The sequence below is a fragment of the Caretta caretta genome, chromosome 9, assembly GCF_965140235.1.
Source record: "Caretta caretta isolate rCarCar2 chromosome 9, rCarCar1.hap1, whole genome shotgun sequence".
Taxonomy (NCBI): Eukaryota; Metazoa; Chordata; order Testudines; family Cheloniidae; genus Caretta; species Caretta caretta.
The window spans coordinates 26829649-26847616 of NC_134214.1; the positions used below are offsets into that span (position 1 = coordinate 26829649).

Below are 17968 nucleotides of genomic sequence, written 5' to 3' on the forward strand. Positions count from 1 at the left end.
GCAAACATTACATGTCTCAGCAGAGAGGCCACAGAAACTGAATTACAGGGGTCTTAAGATTCATAATGTTACATCTCTTAGTGATTCATGGTCATCACATCTCCACACAAGGAGGTCAGTCAGGATAGCATGATCATAAGAGAGCTCAGTTCCCTCTACTCCAAAACCACAGGCCTCACATGTCTTGGTGGAGATTCTCCTCCAGCAGCCAAAGTGCTAAGGAGTATCCTTCTACAGGATGCAGGAGAAGGTAGCGATATTACAAACAATATATTACAGAGTACTTTGAAGATATAAAATGCCATATATTATTGATAAATATACACTAAATTAGGTAATAGTAATGTCTTATGGATGCCACTGCTCTTATCCATACTGCACTTGTTCATGAATAATAACTTTAGTCTCAAAAGGCTGTCAATCCCACATCTTTCAAAAACACAAAGGCCAAATTCTGCTCTCATTTAAAGCACAGTAACTGGGAACAGAATTGGGCCATACATTGTCTTTTTTTAATACAAAGAAAGAAACTGCTACTGTGCTGGTGTTAATGAGAGCAGCTGCAGAAATAGAGGATCATGTACACAAATCAGAAAATGTCAGTAAGTGTACCAAGATAAATCAACCAAAAGCCAAAAAAATACTGTATCAAGAATGCACACACAGAGAATGAGACAAAAAGAAAGGAAAGAGGTCTCCACATTGAAATTACAAGGATTACTGGAATCAGAAGAGAATCAAGCATAAAACTCTGAAAAATATCTTGATAGTAGCCCTTGCACAAAAATTTTTTAACATGGTCATGTGAAATAAAAATAGATGAGCATCAAGCTCAGTTACTCTTGTCAGATCAGATGCATGAAGAATTCCTGTTCCATTCACAGGATAATAAGAACATGAAGCAGATTGCCAGGTAAGGTTGATGGGGCAAACACAAGAAAGACTAAGAAATAATCAGAATATATGCTCTGGAATATAATAAACTACAATGATGTAAGTGTCTATTTACTAATCAGCATGCAATTTTCAATTTCATCCTTCTTTAGTTTAAATATCTCTTGAGTCCAATATATCTAAAATATCAAAATGAGGTTGAGCACAAGAGAAAGGACATTCTGTTTACCCAATGACTACGGCAGGGGTCTACATCTGCAATGCGATCTGCAAGCTACTGTGTCGATGACCTGCATTGTGTCCTGAGCACACAATGTCTCAGAGAGGAGAAAGAAACAGTCTGCATTCTAGCTACAGTCTTGGCTTAGTGCTACACGCAGACTACAGTTTTTAAGAAACTTGTACTTCACGATATAAAAAATGTTCATAAAATGGATTATCCAACAAATATATTTCAGTTTGAGAATGAGAATCCACTGCTCTGATTCCAAATGCAAGACGCTAAGCTTTATGCAATAATTCACAGTGATACTTCTGGGTCCCTAAAATCCTTTGACTGTGTTGACTAACATGTCTAGCTACTCTTGCTTTTATAAAAAATAAAGCTTAAATTGTGTCAGACGGTAAGGTAAACCACAGAAATATCAATCTGCAAATGCCAAGAATTAATGCAGGCTACAATAAATACAAAACAGCAAGAAAATATTACTGACAAGCATTAAATCTGGGGGAAAAAATCAGTTCAGTTAAACAGGCAAACATTGATGCTTATCTGATGTTTATTCCAAACTTTTGAATCCAGAAATCAGACAGGTTACCTTCTGAAAATTATAGTACTTCCCATTCTCAATTACACTGGAAATACAATGAGAATAGTTTTCTCTCATGGGGTAAAATTCCTCCTAATTCAGACAATTAACATGAAGCCTATGCACAACTTAAATCTCACTATTAGAAGACAACTGGTTCATAGGGCTTGCCATGGGCCTCTGCACAGAGGTGAGTTTTTCCAGTTCCAGGGTCAAATCCTGCTTGCCATACTGTACTCACACAAACTCACATTGACTTTGATAGGATGAGTTTAGCAAACAGGATCTGGCCTTTAGTCTTGGACATATCTAGGAAATGGAGTGCAAAAATTTAAATCAACCAAAACAAAATGAAAAGAAAAACTAAAACATATTTTGAAAGCTCATATAACAAACAGTCTGGATTTTATTTCATTCTGACTGGATCCTCTGTTCCTAAAAAATATAAAGTATTAATTATCATGCTAGAAATAGACTGGTTACATCATTGTATTTCCAGGCTCTGTTTACATCTGACAAATCCACCTTTGTACGGTTTCTGATGAAACACTGGTTTAACTACCGAACTGCATAGGACACAGTGAGCTTCTTGTAAATGTTTTCTACTCCAAACAATTGTAAATTTCCTGTTGTTAAGACTACACAGATGCTAGTTTTTCTAAATTACACTGCTATCTTTGTATAACTGCCTCCTACCTTCATTAAAAGGGTTGTGAAGATTTTCCCTCACCTTCCCAGATGAAGATTTGGTATTTGTGTGTGACAGTGAAAGTTGGAAATAAGCTTGTATAATTAACTTTTCACATTTTAAATGCAATATTTAATGGGACCATTGGGAAGGGGCTATTAATGAGAAAGCACAAGCTGTGGAGTTGTAGGTATGCTGATTACAGGCAGTTTATCTCCATCTCCTCCAAAGGTGCAGTGGTTTGATTTATCCGATGTCAAATTAAGAATGAGGCATTAATAAAAGCTAGCTGGCTGGATTAAGACTGAGATAATAGTTCTACAATGGGATGAGAAACACCTAGAGGTATATTTGCAACCATTTCCTATGAATAACTACATCTTGTCATTTGTTGGGAGGGTCATATGGTGGAGGTATTATTGTATTTCCAGACAGTACGATTGCCAGGACTGCTTCTTATCATTTACACTTTACAATGAGGTTAAGTACTTTTCTTCCAGCTGTGACCTCACTATGGCTATCCCAGCTTTTGTCACATTGAAGTGAGATTACTGCAGTGTAGTGTACATGGGGCTACACCTTCAAACCATTCAGAAAACTGAGCTAGTGTAGATTATTACTACAATTACAATAGTGTGGTACATTTTGTTAGGCACTCTATGTACACATAAAAATCGACCCTTGCCCCCAAAGAGCTTGCAGTTTAAGAACAAGATGAGAGACAAGAGGTATATACAACTAACAATTGTGGAAAGCACGCGTCAACAGACTGTAGAAGTTTGTATGAACAACACTGATACTTTCAAATCTGCACCGGCTACTAACTGATTAGATCTGGTTGAAAATTTCCAGTGCAACACTTTTCCATTGGAAAAGGCTGACTTGACAGAATCTAAACATTACATGGTAATGTGTCCATTCTAGCTAAACTTTAGGTGGGTTTTGTGCCTGTCGCCCACCTGCCTACCTCTTCAGGCTCCCCAGCAGCTAGCCTAGGAACTCGGAGCCTGGGGAGACATAAAGCTTGGGAGCAGAGGAAGGTTGCACCAGAAATTTTCAAAGAGTTCCATTTCAATTGTTTAGAAACAGAGTATACTGAAACATCCCTCTCACAGGAAAATTTGCACCTCAGAACTTTTGTTCCAACTTAGAACTAATTTTTTTCTAGAAGTGTGAAATTTTCTGTGGAATAGAAATTCCAGCTCCCACACGGCACTACAACTGATTTCAGGGTGAAGGTTACGGTGCTTGTTTTGACCTCCCAACTTGAGAGACAGCCTCTCCCCATGCGACACCCAGGCAGATGCGACTGTCAGACACTCAAGCTAACATTCCCGCTCCTGATAAAAGGAGGCTGGCAGTAGGGGGTATCTGTGCACTGCAACACACTTCAATTCATTAGATGCCACATTTGGCAACTTCAAAACATGCTGCAAGAGTCACCTGTTCTCCCAAGGCTTTCCTGGGAGGAAGGAAATAGTGGGTAATGAGTGGATGATTGTTAATGAATCTTGACCTTGCTGGTGGCCGAAAAGGTTTTTTTAGAAGCTCTTGCTTCAGATTTAAGCATTACTGATAAAGTTTTGTTTGTATATTTAGTATGTGATGAAAACGTTTTGTTTTACGTTCTGAGCCTTGATTTAAGATATATATTTGAAAACAAATTAAATACTAAATATATTTTATTACCTTATCGTGAGCATCAACAATGAAAAGGAGATACCAGGGGCCAAATTCTGCTCTTATTGGGAGTTTTGCTATTGACTCACTGGAAGCAAGTTTGCATCTTTATCCCAAAGCCCTGGGTTTCCAATTACTTTGTAACAGAGTTTTACAATATTTTGCATAGCTATTATTCATATGCTGTCAATTAGTTTCTGCATTTTTCACCCTAATAAATCCAATACCCAAAAGATAATTAAATATAGTTTTTAAAAGCGAGTAATATTCAAAATGCATACAGTTAGAAAAAACAATCAACTACCCAGAGCAACCACCCATGGGCTTCAATGTGTAAATTTATAAGTAACAATACAAACAGAATTATTTTTAGGTTGGAATATGCTTACTGCCATGTGTACCTGTAAAACATTACACAGATCATAAAATCAACCACTACCTTCACACACATATACCTTACAAACAATGCAATAATGTGTACCCATATATCAAAGCCTAATTTCAAACTAAGAACAGCTATCAGCAGTTAAAAAACGTAACATATGTGCAAAATATTCACAGCAAAATCCTAAACCACAAACCTGTTTCAGAACAGCTTAAATGGAAGTTCCACTTAAAGTTTATGATACTTTCAAGTGAATTTGGGCCCATATTTGACCAAATCTGGGCCTCGTTATAGTTTTGCATCCAAATCATAAGAAATTCACAGTTCTGAAGCCAAGACCAGGAGAAACCTGATGGCTCTGTTTTAATGTTTAACTTTGAAGTTTGGGGTTTGTCCCAACTAAAACTAAAACTGAAAGCCAAAGTTGAGGGATGCAAACACACGTCCATCAAACCAGAGAACATTTAAGCACGATCCTAAAGCTTCTGAGGTTTACACAGCTCTAGGGCTAGATCCTCAGCTGGTTTAAACTGCCACAGTTCCATTGTGTCAGTGACCGGGATGTGGACAGCCAGGGCAAGTGGTCAGAGCCAGACTCTGAAGTCAGGAAATCAAAGCCAAAGCTCAGAACCAGGTTATCTGGACTGAGGCAAGGCAAGAGCAGGACCGGTTCCAAGGCAGGAGCAGTGTGGGAACAAGCAGGCACAGAACAATCACAGCCATGGGCAAATTTCTTTGAGCAGCCACTGAACTATTGCTGCTTCCTTGGTTTAAGAGCCATTATGCTGACTCTTCCAACCAACGAGGCAGTATAACCAATCAGGGAGCCTACCACAGGCCAGCTGCACTCATTAGGTTGCCCAGAGACTGGCTCTGTTGCAGGCCCCAATTCCTGACACATTGACTTCAAATCAATTGACTCAGTGGTGCTATGAAGTCAATGGACTTTAAGAAATCACTTGGAAGTCAATGAAGCTATGACAATTTATACCAACTGAGGATCTGATGCCTAATATTTATCCCATAGGCCTGAATGACTGATTGTTTCCTATTACCGTGAATACTGAAAATGTTTAATGGAAATCTTTATCATGAGAAATTGCTTTAGACATGCAGGAGTCAGTTTTAAAGTGTAATCACTCAGGTATTTACATTTTTTGAAAAAACATCAGAAACAATTGACCAATATTACAAGCTAGTCATTTCTGAAATAATTTTTATATTGTTTTATTTCCGATGGCATACAAATATACTCCAACAAGTGAATGCAGCATTAAGTACAAGACAAAACCCTCCTTAATATTTTCAGTTTCTTAGACACTTAAATCAAATAGTGTTATGGATCAATCTTGTCCAAACTATGCACAAAGTAAGGAGAATGGACATATTTACCAAAGTAAAACTGGGCACACAGCTACTCTCCATAACCTATCAATAAAAAATCACAGGTTTTTGTCTTCAGAGATATCTGAAAGCATACCAGCATTCATTTCAGCTAGCCATTAGGTATAATCATCTTTCTCAACTTCCTAATTGTTGGCAATATGTAAAAATTGAGAAGGCAATGTCCAAAATGCAATATATCACCTTTTCAAGTCAGTTAAGGCAGTAATATTTTCATAAACGATATCTAACTATTGAATTACCTTGAAGAATTTTAATCCTGAATGTCTTCTGTATTTCTCCTCTCTTTTTTCCTTCTGTCTCTTCAAGATTTTATAAAAGAGCATCTTCCCCCTCAATATCTTTCGAACATTATTAAATGGCTGCTTTCTCTTCAAATCCATCCTTTTAAACTTTTTTCCGCCCGATATAAGCTTTTCCTTTAATTTCCTTATTTCCTTTCTACCTTTTTCAATATTAGTGCTTTCAACTTTTAGTTCCCTTCTTATATATTGTCAGTGCTTTCGACTACATCTTCTGTTCGCCTTCTGAAAAAATATCATCCATCATCTCCCTCTTCCCCTTCTACTCAACCCCCATGTTCTTTCACTTCCCCCACAAATCTGTATTTCCCAGGCTTATGTGTAACCTATCTCTATTTACCTTATGTGACCAAAACCTCTCTTTGAAGCCAATGAGAATCAGGATCTGGTCCAAAAAGTGAGTATAGCTCTTTGACCATAATGTAATTAAATTTAACATCCCTGTATGGGGGGAAAATACCAAAGAAACCCAACACAGTAGCATTTAACTTCAAGAAGGAGCTCTACACAAAAAAGAGGAAGCTAGTTAAATGGAGGTTAAACGGAATAGTCACAAGAGTGAAAAGCCTGCAAGTTGCACGGAAATTATTTTAAAACACCAATAATACAGGCTCAAACTAAAAGTATACCCTAAACAAAACAAAACACAACACAGTAAGAGGACCAAAAAAATGAAGCCATTGCTAAACAGCAGAATAAAAGAAGCAGTTAGAGACAAAAAGGCATCTTTTAAAAACTGCAAGTCAAATTCTACTGAGGAAAAAAAAAAGGAGCATAAACTCTTACAACTTAAGTATAATTAGACCAAAAAAGAATCTGAAGAGCAACTAGAAAAAGACACAAAAACTAACAGAAAGGACTTTCAGAAAGCTTTTGACAAGGTCCCACAACAACAACTCTTACACAAAGTAAAGAGTCATGGGACAAGACAGAAGGTCCTCTCATGGATCAGTAACTGGTTAAAAGATAGGAAACAAAGGGTAGGAATAAATAGTTAGTTTTCACAACAGAAAGTGGAATGTTGGCTAGTCTACCAATGGAACCTGTGCTGTTCAACATATTTATAAATGATCTGGAAAAGGAGGTAAATAGTGAGGTGGCAAAATTTTCAGATGATTCTAAATTACTCAAGATAGTTAAGTCCAACATCAACTTTGAAGAATTACAAAGGGATCTCACAAAACTGGATGACTAGGCAACAAAATGGCAGATGAATTCAATGTTGACAAATGCAAAGTAATGCACATTGGAAAATGTAATCCCAACTATACATACAAAATCATGGGTTATAAATCAGCTGTTAACACTCATGAAAGAGATCTTGGAGTCAGAGTGGATAGTTCTCTGAAAACAACTGCTCAGTGTGCAGCAGCAGCAGTCAAAAAAGCTAACAATTTTAAGAACCATTAGGAAAGTGTTAGGTAAGAAGACAGAAAATATGTCACTATATAAATCCATGGTACACCCTCTCCTTGAATGCTGCATGCAGTTCTCGTTGTCCTATCTCAGAAAAGATATTAGCATTGGAGAAGGTACAGAGAAGGGCAACAAAAATGACTGGGGGTATGAAACAGCTTCCATATTAGAGAGATTATAAAGACTGAGACTGGACATTTTAGAAAAATGACGACTAAAGGGGAATATTATAGAGGTCTGTAAAATCATGAATGGTGTAGAGAAAGTGAACAGGGAAGTGTTATTTACCCTTTCACCCAATACAAAAACCAGCAGTCGCCCAATGAAATTAAGAGGCAGCAGATTTAAAACAAATGTAAGGAAGTACTATTTCTCACAATGCACAGCTAACCTGTGTAACTTGTTGCCAGGGGATGTTGAAGGCCAAAAGTATAACTGTGTTCAAAAAAGAATTAGATAAATTCATGGTGCATAGGTTCATCAGTAGTTATTAGCCAAGATGGTCAAGGACCCATGCTCTGGGTGTCCCTAAACTCTGACTGCCAGAAGCTAGGATTGGATTACAGGGGATGGATCACTCAATAATTGCCCAGTTCTCTTCATTCCTTCTGAGGCATCTGGCAGTGTCCACTGTTAGAAGACCAAATACTGGGCTGGATGGACCACTGGTCTGACCCAGCATGGCCATTCTTATGTTCTTAATCCCACTGACTTCAATGGGTTTTGGATGATTGACTTCGCTACACAGTATTCCTTCCCTGGTGCTCCGTATAATAAAGATATATGCCTGCAAACTCAGTGCCACACAGCAACCTTTTCAAAACGAAGTTAAAATGCAATACCCTGAAAACAGGAGCTGATAATGGAAATGTTGGCAAAACTTCAACCACAGAAGTGCAAAAGGAGCATTACAATAGATTCTTCCTCTCTTAGATCAGCCCCAGGATCATCCTTACCACTTGCAGGGCCACAAAAAAGTACATGGCCTCACAGGGCCGGAGAAAGAGAAATCAGATCATGAGCTGTCGCCATTTCCACCTCCATTACTACATGGGATGAAAGAATTTGACAATGATGCATCCGATGAAGTGAGCTGTAGCTCACGAAAGCTTATGCTCAAATAAATTTGTTAGTCTCTAAGGTGCCACAAGTACTCCTTTTCTTTTTGACAATGAGTTGTTTCTTCTGCCTTAATCCTACTGCTGAAGACTTGAGAGTTGCAGGGTTTGCATGGGATATAAAGTCACAAACAGCAGTTTGCTTTAATTATAATTAAGGCTGTCCCAGGGCACCAGGAACTAACATGACCGTAGTTTTCACAGATGGAAGTATTATAAAGAGGAGAATGTAACAAACACGAATTTGTGGGCTTTCTATTCCACAAATCCTCCTTTCTCTGTGCATAAATGACTAACAGTGATTCAAAAAGCTTAAAGGACTAAAAACTGAGGCTGATCTAGCGGTGTGCGCACAGGCACAGGCCCCAATAACTCCTGTTTTCTAATCACAACCCTAACAATGACTCACTGTGTGGCTTCGGGCAAGTCACTTCGCCTCTATCCCTTAGTTTCCCCTTCAGTCAAATGGAGTTAACAGTAATAACCTACTAAACAAATCTGTGGTGAGAAGTCATTAGATAATTAATGTGTTCTTGCTCCCACTGAGGTCAATCCTGAGACTCGCTATGACTCAAATGGCAGCAGAATCAGTCTGTGTTCATATAACACTTTGAACATAATAAGTACTAACAACAATATGACTACAGAAAGGTACTTGAATAGCAAAATGTTCTCAGTTAAAAACAGCACAGTAAATACTCTCTTATTGTTCCATCCTAAACTAAACTTATTAAAAACTGAGAAAATGTGCAGGCTTGGGACTTCATTAGGACAGCTTCTTATTTGCAAATTGCTCAGATGTTCCAGGATTACATACAAACTTTACTTGCGGTACTATACTTCATCAATCCTATTCACCCAGTGACTTACAGAGAAGCACTGAATTCCTACGGCAAAATTCTGCAGGCATCCCCACTCTACGGTGCAGAGAGTGGTAAGCAATATACCGCACATGGAAGGATACTGCCTGGGTTACCCCGTGATCCTGCTGCTGAGGACGGATGAAGCAGCCAGTAGACTTCTTTGAACAACTAGGTCACTGCAGAGCGAGAGAGAGCAGTCAGATACAAGTAGGATGTGAGTATGGTATACCACATTTTAGATAGATAGATATCTGTGTATGTGCTGTGCTGGTGATTCAGTTCACGGAAGGCCCTGTATAATAGTAGTTACTTGCCAGGCAACCTTGGCAAGTCATTTCACCTGTGTGTAACTCAGTTTCCACATCTGTAAAAGCACTATATAAAAGCTAGGTATTATTATTATTACATCTTCAGCAGCAGCAATGGTTCTGAACCAGCTGCCCTCCACTGTCCCAGCCCTCTTTCCAACATCAGAAGTGTTGGTTCTCATCACCAGTTCAACCTGGCACTCAGCCTGCCCTTGCAGATGGACAGCTGTCTTTCCCTGGTCTGCTCACACTCCTGATCCTCCACCTACGTCAGCACACTGCACAACCTGATCTGGATCCAGCTTCCACTTACCAGGCTTAAACCCCAGCCCTGGGATTCCCTCGTAAGTGCCTTGCTTGGAAGTGGAGGTTCAGCTCAGCACCTGTCCTCTACTCCCCCTTTCCACACACAGATATAGCCAGGCTTTTACCCTTTTTAAAGACAGAACTTTCAGACTGTGCTCATATCTTCCAAAGGTAGCAGACCTTGCAGAGATGATTCCTCATCTATCCTCCCATGGAAGTTTCTGCTCTTCTAGGCCAAGTCCATATACAGGTCCTGAACCAGCATTTAGTCTGCAGACTATCAGTCCTTCTGTTGCTAAATCATGGAAAGTGAAGAGGGGTGATTTGGTGGGGAAATACAGCATCATGGAATGAAAAAGGAGCATGAGCCCACTGTGACCCAGGAAAATACAGAGAAAAGGAAAGGCCATTATTTTGTCTGCCTGTAGTTACCGCAGAAAATATTCCTTCTAGAGGATTTTAAAAAGAATTAACCCAGCCATTTTTACGAGGCAAGTTCTCTGGTTTAGATGATGTACAGCTTCCAGTTTGATTGTATTTTCCCACAATTGCAATAAGAATACATTTGCAAAGAACTGCTAACTGACAAGTGTGCAGATTGCTCTGGTTTCAAAGTGATTCACCCAGCTTCCTCATCAGTTCCCTCTTCCCCTGCATCTTATGTCTCATCCAATATCAAAATATATTCATTTTGTCCACTTTTACTGAAAATTGTTGGAACACACACATGGGCAGGGGGGCTGGCATTATCAGAACATCAGTGTTTTAATCATCTCTGACAGGGGGATGAGTTAAGTACACACAAAAACTATAAGCATCTCTAAATCTTTTTTTTTTTTTTTTTGCATCCTGGAATAAAATTTAAAAACCTCTCTTATGGACCTCTCTGTAGCGTGAGTTTGTTAATGTATAAAAAGTTATAGAAATCCAGATTTAAGGAAGATTAGTTGAATTTATTTTGCAATGAACATAAGATAAATACCAATTTCTGATTTTTAAAGATGTTGAAAACAGGACACAAGACTTAATTAACAGAGCTAGTACATTCAATATTCTATGCACAGCAACTGCAAATGACATTTTTCCCTTCTGTGCAGAGATTTTTTTTTTAAAAGAAAACTCTTTATACCCCAATTTTGTTCTAAATACCGAAGGCCCCCATCCTGCAAACATTAGAACCAATGAATAACTTTATATATGCGAGTAATTCCACTGAATTCATTAATTAAGGACTTCAATGGGACTACTTACATGAGTAAATATGCTCTCATGTGTAAGTGTTTTCAAGACTGGAAGCCTTTGATTGCAGATTATTTGGGACAAGTACTGTCTCTTTATGTTTGTATAAAATAGAGTACAATGGAGCCCCAATCCTGACAGAGACTTTTTGGCACTACTGTAATAGGAGTATTAAACAACAACTTCTATTGCCCAGCACTCAAGATCAGGCCCTAAATCTGAATAAACAAGATTCAGATAATTAAATAAATGTTCATGGTAATTAATAAACATTTATTACATGTTTTGAGTACCAGGGAATGTGGGGTAACTGAAATTATTGGATAACTGAAGTCGTACACATTTAAGATGTTTTTGCAAATAATTTAAAATCAGAACCATGTATAGTCCAAATTATATCCCATTCAAATTGAAGTAAGATTTATACCTTTTGATACCATCAGATGTGTTTTTATATCACATCTGATATTCAGAACTGTGCATGTGATCATGAGCTAATGTAAATTCACTTACATTACATTCACTTAGCTTCACTGACTCCAAAGGAGCCATGCCAATTTACACCAGTTGAGAATCTGGTTCTGTACCATCATTTCAAGGAGTGTTTTAGACCCAAATAAGATATAATTTTAAAACAGCTTTATTCTCATCTTTTATTTGAAGTTATCATTTGTATTACTTATCATTTGTATACTACAGTCTAACACACAGAAGTTTTTAAAACAGAAACTGATGAATGCTCCATACAAATTATCCTTCGATACATTTGTCTCATGACTCACTCAACAAACCGCTCCCATTAAAATGGTTTAATTACTCATAGCTACTTTAAGTCATATCTCCCAGCTAGCAGTATATGTAGCTGTCATAGGTGACCGGTGACCAAAGAATTGTAAACACTAACCTTTACAAGTGTCTCTAACTGGTTAAATATAACCATACACCTATTTCTTAAAAGAATGTCTGAAAGGTATTATAGTTCTAAAATTGCATCTGGTGGACAGATAAATGATTTCAAAGTAGCATGAATCACTTTAAGCCCTGGTCTACACTAGAACTTTAGGTCGAATTTAGCAGCGTTAAATCGATGTAAACCTGCACCCGTCCACACGATGAAGCCCTTTATTTCGACTTAAAGGGCTCTTAAAATCGATTTCCTTACTCCACCCCTGACAAGTGGATTAGCGCTTAAATCGGCCTTGCTGGGTTGAATTTGGGGTACTGTAGACACAATTCGACGGTATTGGCCTCCGGGAGCTATCCCAGAGTGCTCCATTGTGACTGCTCTGGACAGCACTCTCAACTCAGATGCACGATTGTCTGCCGTTGCTCTGACGCAGGGAGGGACGACTGACGACATGTCTTACAGGGTTGGCTTACAGGGAGTTAAAATCAATAAAGGGGGTGGCTTTACATCAAGGAGTATTTCAGGCAGGACTTCACGGAGGGTTCCAATAAGAAATGGTGCACCTAAGTTATTGTTCTTACTTCAACAAGCAGGTTGGTCTGGCCTCTGATTGATACATGGCTAGATTTACCTCGCTGCACCTTCTCTGTGAGTGACTGCAGTGTGACCTAGAGGAACGAGTCCCCTAGACGGGGGGCGGGGGTGAGGGGTTGGTTTGCAAATGAGTACAAACCAAATCTGGTCTATTTCTTGTTTTGATACACTCCATCTATCTTCTACATCTTTGGCTGGCAGCAGACGGTGCAGAAGGACTGCATGCCATCCACATCTCATGGCTGCTCGGCAGAAGATGGTACAAGAGGACTGCTAGCAATCCGTATCGCCTGCCTGCTCACCATAAGATGGTTCAATAGGACTGACTGCAGGACTAAAGAGAATGACCTGGTCAAGTCACTCCAAATTTAGTCCCATGTGTTCATGTCTGCCCAGGCGCTCCTGATCGACCTCACACAGGCGACCAGGCGCACCTCGGACATGACGATGACGGCTACCAGTCCTACTCTACCGTCTGCTGCCACAAGGCAAGGGGTTGCTGCTGCTGTGTAGCAATGCAGTACCACGTCTGCCAGCACCCAGGAGACATACGGTGACAGTGAGCTGAGCGGGCTCCATGCTTGCCGTGGTATGGCGTCTGCATAGGTAACTCAGGAAAAAAGGCGCAAAACGATTGTCTGCCCTTTCTTTCACGGAGGGAGGGAGGGAATGGGGGCCTGACGACATGTACCCAGAACCACCCACGACAATGTTTTAGCCCCATCAGGCACTGGGATCTCAACCCAGAATTCCAATGGGCAGCAGAGACTGCAGGAACTGTGGGATAGCTACCCACAGTGCAACACTCCGGAAGTCAACACTTGCCTCGGTACTATGGAAGCACTCCGCTGAGTTAATGCACTTAGAACATTTTCTGTGGGGACACACACACTCAAATATATAAAACCGACTTCTAAAAAACCGACTTCTATAAATTCGACCTAATTTCGTAGTGTAGACATACCCTAAGATTTCTGAACACAAAACATGTTATAGAATTATCCTGACCTCGTGTACTATTTAAGTTTGCTTGGCAGTTAATATCAAGGCTTTAGGAAGGTAATATTCTAGTGAAATCGCACACATCTTAGTCTCTGATCTCATAAACTGAGCAACCAAGTGAATTTGTAAAAGAAAAGTAATAGTGCCAGGAAAGGCAGGTATGCAACATTTTCACAATGGTATTTTTTGTTTGTCCCCTAACTGTATTCTAAGGACAAAAGTACTTTTACTAAATAGAAAAAAGCCATTTGGTGGCAACTGCATCCTATCTCCTATGTATGTACAATTTTGGCCTCATCTCTTGGTTTGGTCACTGTACTCTTCCGCCATTCCTCTATTCATATGAATGTCTAGCTTTCTCTTAAATTCATTTATTTAATTTGCTTCACTGGTCTTCTATGCTAATTTATGCCGTGTAGCCCAATCTGTCTCTTATTAAACCCAATGGCAAAAGTATTATTGATTTCAATAGGAGCAAAACCAGTCCACATATATTTACTACGGTCTGAGTGAACATTCTACCTGAATTCCCTTTTATTAAAAAAATGCTGGGTTTTAAATTGGGCTCTGTCGTTTTTGTAATCATCCAGACAGTTCACTACATTCTGCTTCATGGACTCCTGACTCATTTAACTATTTTTTAATCAGTTTACCTCAAAAGTCTGCTGTTCTTTTGTGAGAACAAGATCATCTTCAGATGCAAGGTATACTGATAACAGACATTTTTCAAACCTACAGCAACCTTTCAAAGCAACACTGCTTTTCAGATCCTCTGAGAATATGACTTAAGCTAAAAACAATATTTGAGACGGCGTTTAACCAGGGTCAATAAATACTGTTTTGATCTTGATTCCATAACTATCCTGTCTATCTTTAGATGTAAGTTTTCACTTCAACCATCCAATAATGACCTTTTCCTTATTCTTCTGAAATAATCCCTATTTCCGTGGTGAGTACACTGATTTTCTTAACTATTTAGTTATATCCTAGCTGGATTTCTAGCCCTCTGAATCTTCGTTCTTCTTCAATGTTAAATTTCCTTCTTCAAATTTGCTATTTTCCATGTGACAAATACTGTTCTACCTACACTGCATAAAACACAAATAACTCCTGTTTGTGCATCAAATAATTAATAAAGATGCCAGGAGTGTGCACTAGGGTCTGGTGTGCAACCTGGGAATAGCCTTGCTGAAAAAGATGATTTTAAGATTTTTAACTCCAGTTCTCCCCCCCGCCCAGCAACAGTTAACACCATTCAGCCCGGTTCAAATCATGATTTTGGGGTAATCACCACCAAAAGAATGGCTATTTTTTCCTCAAGATTTCAAAATAACGAAAAGCTGGAATTCACCTTACAATCTGGTTACAGTTCTGCCACTATTTATAACTATTTAAAGAGGCTTTTAGCCAGGCTTTTAGCTGAAACCACTTGGTACCGTTCTTTTAAACGGCATTTTATATTAGTCCAGTCACCTAAAAAGATCTACAGATGTGGGCTTTGGTTGCACTGTACCTATATATTTGCTATGTATTACCAGTCTGTAGTACACATATATTGATCTCAGTGCAATAAAAGCTTATTAACATGAGAACTATCTCTGTCCAATAAACCATATCATGAGTTCCTCTGAGCTACCCTTCAGTTTAATTGGATTCCACTTAACTTGACAAAAGGGACCTGTTTCAGGCTAAACCAACAAAAGATAAAATATGAGTGTGCTTCAGTTACTCTCTTGGAGGTTTGTCTCAATTCCTTTTCCCTTAAAAGGGGCAATGTCTTAATTGGTAGGATTATGTGTTCCAGAATAAAGACGACAAGGCCCATGGGAGCTACTTAAGATAAACCCATCCAATAAGAATCTTGTGCATACTTTGATTCTCTCTCACTGTGACAACTAAAACCTCTCTTTCAGGCCTGTCCAGATCTCAGCTCATCCCAGCTGCCACAGCCTTTTCAAAACGTTTCTGCTGAAATAATTTTCCTCTCCCACGGCTCTGAATTTGTTATTCCTTTCTTTGAATTCCCTTTATTAGCATCTTGCTTCCCAAATCAAACTCAATTTTCCTGTACTCACCTTTAACACCCTGGAAAACTCTGTCCCTGCATACATCTCTCCTCATATATCTTTCCCACTCAAGCTGACTTCATAAATCCCTCACTCATATCTACCGTCCATTCTCTCCTTCACATTCTCTTCCATGCATCTCTTTATGTTTGGAGCTTGCGCCTCTGGGGCATTGAATGACCATCTTTAAATAAACCCTTAAAACTCACTTTTTCTATGTAACAGTTCATCAATGCTCCAGCCAAAAAAAGGAATTTGTATTCTGTAATAAAAATATGTAGCACTTTGAGACTGGACATCCTGTGCATATATATATGAAGTGTATTTTCAGAGCTGATTGTAAAGAGGAAGTATTTACTTTTACATTCTGTACAGCATAATGTACACTAACTGTGCGCAATAAACACTAAAATAATATGTAATAAATAGGAAGGATCAGATTCATTTGTTTCCTGCAGTGTTCAGGAGGCCTAGGCTAGTTTGTATTTGGTCTCTTCAATCATTCAGTGCTCATAAGACAACGATGCTTTTCCAGCCCCAGGTATATTTCTGTGCAATTATAACAACTGCATAAACCTGAGAGAGCTCACCTGACTCATTTCAATGTAGCGAAGATTTTAACAGAGTATTGGACAAGCAGAGATATCTGAATGCAGATTACCTTTTGAATATGCACTAATACACAAACTGAATTACAGATGTAATTTATCCATCACAAGTTGGTTCTAAATACTGATTATATCAGTGCTTATGCAGAAAATTGGAAGTGATAGAAAAGCCAAGAAGTTTTTCAAACTTTAATTTGCCTTATTTCTCTTTGTGTAATCCACTCTAAACTAGTAACAGCTGATACAGTAAGGACTAAATTCTGTTCTGTGGTAGAACAGAAATGGGTCCTAAGTGTCTAATTTTTTTTTAATGAAAGCTATTGGTCGCAATAATAACAGTGAGTCCCATAAATATAGAATATGTCTTATAAAAGAGTCATTTATTTTATGCATTTTAAATTTGTTAACCTTTAAATTAAATGAGTCTTCTCTTGTTTTCATATTGTGGAATGGGGCCAGAATGTATGCCTGCGTTGCCACCATTATAGCAGTAGTTATTTTACACACAGCTAAAAATTTGTCAGGCTTCTGTGCAGCGAAAACCCTGTGACAGGCCATTCAGGCTCTGAAAGATTTAATTGGAAGGAGCTTTGTAGCCTTTTCCTAGCACTGCAGCCACAGAGAATTTTTTTATTGTACCTATCTCAGAAAACTGATCCACAGCATAAATACATTGTATCAGGTATATTACAGCATACTGTATGGATAGGAGGTCTCTTATTATCATAAATACATTGTGCATGGAATAACTGCATTTATTATACCCTTTGTCATACCAGCACCTGTTAGAGTTTTCCCAAATGTGGTATAATACACTTATCAAAATTCAGTCAAAGGTGATGATGCCTAATACTGTTTAACAAGTATAATTAACTGAGCTTTTAAAATTGATGATGCTGTCTTTCTGTTTTGAAGCAATCCCCTTTGGGGAGAGAAGAGATTGGTGTGGAAGTCCGGATACATGGGGAACCTCAACAACAGTAAGTAAGGCTGTGTCTACACTATGAATTAGGAATGTAATTTCCAGCTTACATACACACACTCACACTAGCTCTCGAGTATGAATAGTGCAGCTGTGGTAGCACCGCAGCAGCAGCATGGCTTAGCTGTGCTGAGTACATACCCACGGAGTTCAGGCAGGTTTACACACGGCAGGCTTCCACTGCTGCTGCCCGTGTTACCATGACCACACTACTGTTTATACTAATGCTAGCTCAATGAGAGCTAGCATGAGCATGTGTACATAAGCTGGGAAACAAACACCTAGACCACAGTGTAGATGTAGCCTATGACTGCTAAGAGTCAAAACCTCAGGGTATTTTTTGCTTCCTTAAAGCTCTGATTGGGATACACCTGGATCCATTTGACAACAAGTCCAT

The 17968-nt window shown here is 38.9% G+C and overlaps 1 protein-coding gene across 15 annotated transcripts in view; it reads right to left on the bottom strand.

Annotated features, from left to right (window-relative positions):
* The window catches only part of MBNL1 (muscleblind like splicing regulator 1), a 196510-nt gene that overhangs the window by 129652 nt on the left and 48890 nt on the right, over nucleotides 1–17968 (bottom strand). Inside the window, exon 1 of one of the 15 annotated variants that reach the window (XM_048864455.2) lies at nucleotides 9567–9714. The exons of the other annotated variants lie outside the window; for them this stretch is intronic. Within the exon in view, the coding sequence (XP_048720412.1) occupies nucleotides 9567–9650 (84 nt within the window). The 5' untranslated portion in view covers nucleotides 9651–9714. Of the gene's footprint in view, nucleotides 1–9566; nucleotides 9715–17968 lie in introns of those variants that run through there. 15 annotated transcript variants of the gene reach the window in all.